Source organism: Dipodomys ordii, unplaced genomic scaffold, assembly GCF_000151885.1.
Source record: "Dipodomys ordii isolate 6190 unplaced genomic scaffold, Dord_2.0 Scaffold9, whole genome shotgun sequence".
NCBI classification, from domain to species: domain Eukaryota; kingdom Metazoa; phylum Chordata; class Mammalia; order Rodentia; family Heteromyidae; genus Dipodomys; species Dipodomys ordii.
In genome coordinates, this window is record NW_012267225.1 from 1245593 (window position 1) to 1250164 (window position 4572).

Genomic DNA, 4572 nt, shown 5'->3' on the forward strand with positions numbered 1-4572 from the left:
GGTAGAGCGCTCGCCTTGAGCTGAAGAGCTGAGGGACAGCGCCCAGGCCCAGAGTTCAAGCCCCACGACCGACCAAAAAAAAAAAGAAAAAAAAAAAGCTTAGGAGGAATAATGCTCAGACCCTGAGTTCAATCCCCATGACCAACAACAAGGACAAAAAAAAAAAAAAAACCAGATAGATCCACAAAGCATTTATCTCAGCTTGCCTCCTTGCACAGTTGTGTCCAATACACACAATGTGGGTTGTCTCTCTTCCATCCGTAAATCCCTTCCAACCTTAGCAAGATAGAATAAGACAAAGCAGTTCTCTAAGCTAGGTCCTGCTAGTTGATCAGAGGCCTGTTACTTGTCCCCAAAAGAGGGTGATCCTAACCTGACCCATTAGGGTGTCTGGACAAAGCAGCAGTGGTGCTAAGTCAAAGGCCTAGTCAGAAATGGAGCCTCGTACTGGCTGGCCCCAGGAACTTACATTGTGCAGCTTGTAGTAAAGCCCACAGGCATTGCAGACCGGGTCCCCGTTGGCATTCCTCCTCCAGAGGGTGGTGGTCGTGGTCTGGCAGTTGGCACACGAGGTCCCTGCTCTTCTAGCTGCCGACTGGTGGTAAGGAGAGAAAGGAGGGGGGACACCAAGAGAAATGTAAATGTGTTGTCAGAGCTGAGAAAAGGGCTTAAGGAGAAGGGGAGAGGAAAACAAAAGGCAAACACTATGACTGAATCCCAACTAGCAAATGGCCCACGCAGAAGTAATAATAAAAATTCTCCAATTTATGCCCGAGAAGAACATTCCCAATTCCACAAGATGGCTGAAACAGGTGAGACTTAACCTGTTCCTGTCCAGTGCCGCATTGAGATGGAGCAGAAGGCCCTGAAAACAGTACTATGCCCTCTTTTCACCCCACCAAGTCCATCAGAGGACTCATCTTTGTGGGTAGCAATGTTGAATTAATGAGACCCATGTTGGAGTCAGGCTACCAGTCACGTTGTTCAGCAGAGGCGCAATTCCCAAGAATACCAATGTTCAAATAAACTAGTAGTAACCATCAGGACACACTAAGCAAATGAAAAGCAAATCGACACCCAGAAAGCCTCTGGCAGAACACAAGTTGAGAAATGCTAGATTGTAGGAAAGACACAGAGGGTCTTCATTCTCTGAAAGGATGCCTGTGCAGGTGTGAGTACTCACTCACAGGTGCTACAATTTAGGAGCAGGGCAGCCCAAGTCCACAAAACCTGTCCAATATGCAGTCATCCTAAATGTATATAGACAGCTGGGCTGGCCTGGTACAGCCAACCTCAGTTTCTCTAGATGGCCATCATTGGATGAGACAAATTGAAAAGAACAAGTACTTGTGCTATTCAGCAGGAATCCTAGACACTTTCTCTCATGCTCCCTCTCTCTCTCTTTCTACACACACACACACACACACACACACACACACACACACACACACACACACACACCTTACTCTCATTTCATGTCACCTTTGTGAAGTTAGATATTTCCTATATGTTATTTTCCAAAGAGAGAAGTATCAAGGCAAATGTCAGCCAAAGCTTGAATTTAATTCCTTGGCTATACCATTGCTTTTCTTTTCTTTCTCTCCCCTAATAGAGAGATATTTCTTTCACTATTTTGATGCGTTTAATTTAAACACTTATGAGATCACTACTTTCAATGTCCATTTGAAAAAAGAAGTTCAAAATTGGTGAAAGAAAATGGAGTTGAGTCACTTCTAACATGCTCCTCTCCTCCCCGTCATAAAAAGAGAACTTCAGCTGCAATATTCCTACCCTTCTTATGGAAGAAAATGGCAAGAAAAGGAGCCAGAATTCAGTGCGTCTTTTATCTATGAACCTGAAGCTTCTAGTATGAAGGCTGAGGGTATAACTAAAATAGTAAAGTCCTTGCTTAGCATGCTCAAGGCCCTGGGTTCCATCTCCAATATTAAAGATGGAAAAAACAAAGAAAGAACAAAAATTCTGATAAGGTTTTAAGAACATGTGACATAAACTACAAGGTTCCTAGTGATCTTTTCTACCAATATTTCATTAATCACAGAGTTGAAACAAATACAGAAAATGGCTAGGTTAAAAAAAAAAGAAAGAATATGGCAAGATATGGGAAAATCCAGAGTCAATTTTAAATTCACTAAATTGATTTCCTTCCTTTCAGAGTTGTAGTCATTCTACAGACATGTTCTACGGGGTTAGAGATCTCTGATGTAAGTTGTTTATTTGTTTGTTTGTCGTGGTGCTTAAATGTTGGGCCTAGGCATTGTCCCTGAGCTCTTCAGCTCAAGGCTAGTGCTCACCACTTTGAGCCACAGCTCCATTACTGGCTTTCTGGTGGCTAATTGGAGATAAGAGTCTCATGCACTTTCCTGACTGGGCTGGCTTTGAACCACGATCCTCAGATCTCAGCCTCCTGAGGAGCTAGAATTACAGACATGAGCCACTGGCACCCAACAAGTTTTTTCTTTTCTTTTCTTTTGTATTCAAATAAACAGGAAATTAAAAACATCTTAATGGACAAGGTCCTAATTTTTGCTATCCACTTAACTATATTTTATGTACTCTAAGGAGGAAAACATTACACAAAATCAGGGCATTAATAATTTTTGGACAACTGTGTTCTGTGTGATTATTATCATCTTCCTATGGTTATTTTTTCTTTGGGAGAAATATTCACATATACCACAGAGTAATATCTACTCAGATACCCAGGTTACCCACCCCATCATCTGTGAATGCATAATACAAACATAAAATGCCAACTACTGAAATTTAGCTCCAAACAACTTGATTCAGTATGTAATCCTTCGCAGTATATTGAAAAGTAACGTAAGAACACACATGCTGAGATGGACTCCTGTACTATATAGTCTCTAAGACTCAAAAGCCACACTGGAGGGTTTGCTAGCAGGAGCAGAGTATAAATAAAGCAGCTGTTCAGTCTTTTGCTAGTGGTGAAACACATGAAAATCCTAGCTATCTACAGATCTTGCCTCTAGTTTATCTCTTCTGTTTCCTGAATTCATTTATTCAGCATTTAATGCATGTGTATATCACAAAAAAAATCTAACCACATCATACCTATGATATATTCCAGTATATTTTCATTTGGGGAATTAGAAAGACAGCTGGAGTGAATAGACAGGAAATCAAGGGAAGAAGAAAATGCAAGGTCCTCAGTTTGAACCCCAATACCAAAATTAAAATAATAAATAAAGGAAGAAGAAAAACAAAAGGTGCTAGGTGTTTAAAAGTCAAGCACCTCTAATGAGGGGGAAGGGTAACAACTCTATGTCTTCAGAATGTTTCTCTATAGTATATGAACTTAATGGAACTAAAAATACCACATCACCCAGATGGTTAAGACAAAATATAGCTTACATGGTTGTTACCAATGAACTCTAGAATTAAAAGCAATTATTACTCAGCCTTGTAAAGATTTCCTCTGAAAGACAAGAGAGGACAAAATTATATAAAATGGAACTAGAACCCTCCTCTGCTGTATGCAGACAGAAGAAAATGTCAAATAAACTCCCGACCATCCATCAACCCAGTCTCAAGACTTTTATACCTCTTTCTCCTTTATCTGCCTTTACCTTAAATATATATATATATATGTCAAAAATTAAAAACTATAGCTATATTGTGGTTTATTATAACAGGAAAGTTTGTGTTTAGTTTTCTTTTCTATCTTTTCTTTCTTTTTTTTTTTCAGAAGGCCAGGTTTTGGGTGATTCAGAACATTCTTTTGTGGTGCGATCACATTCATTCTGTGCTAACACCTCCAGCCATTTTTCTCCCCCAACCATTTCTTGTTCTGATCCGTCCAAACATCTTGATGTTTAGGTTAGGGAGGCTACGTTGTTGTTTATGAGTTATCTCTAGTGCTCAGATATCCGGCAGCTCTTTCCTAGGAAGTTAGCCTTGCACAGGAGAGAAAGGAAAGAAAAAACAAAACCCAAACTGCATGAGTGAAGTAAGGGGGAGGCTGAGAAAGCTGGAAAGGAGAGCAGAGATCAGAAAGAATAAAGCCCAGAGATGCAAGGAGTGCCAAAAATTAAAGTCATGTGAGCATTTCCATCCCTAGAAAGTTTTTCCTTTTTCTACAGAGGGGGCAAAAGGTGTTAAATTGCCTTGGAGTCTGCTGGGTAAGGCGGATAATAATGCTTTAAAAGGAATACAAAGGTTGTTGGGGGATTTTTCCCTCCCATCTTAGAAGCTGATGGATGCCAATTCATCCATTCATCTGCAAGGGGAATTCCCCTCCTCCCTTCTCCATTTGGTAACTTTCAACACCACAAAAAGCATTTTGATCTCTTGACTGTGGTTAGTTGTCATCTACCAAGCCCACTTTTGTTTGTCTGTTACATATTCACTATGCAATCTGGCCTATGACTCCAAAGACAAGCCTTACAAACAAACCCGTCTGTTGGTTTTCCTTGTAAGTGCATGACAGTACCATATTTTGCCAAGTATTCCTAATGATTAAGCATTTCAAAGAAGAGAGAGAAGAGGGGAAGGAAGGAAGGAAGGAAGGAAGGAAGGAAGGAAGGAAGGAAG

The 4572-nt window shown here is 40.5% G+C and overlaps 1 protein-coding gene across 3 annotated transcripts in view; it reads right to left on the reverse strand.

Annotated features, from left to right (window-relative positions):
- Gata3 (GATA binding protein 3) overlaps positions 1–4572 on the reverse strand; it is a 30727-nt gene that overhangs the window by 6089 nt on the left and 20066 nt on the right. For all 3 annotated transcript variants that reach the window (XM_013009419.1, XM_013009420.1, XM_013009418.1), the window contains exon 5: positions 470–595. In XM_013009419.1, the coding sequence (XP_012864873.1) occupies positions 470–595 (126 nt within the window). The remainder of the gene's footprint in view (positions 1–469; positions 596–4572) is intronic.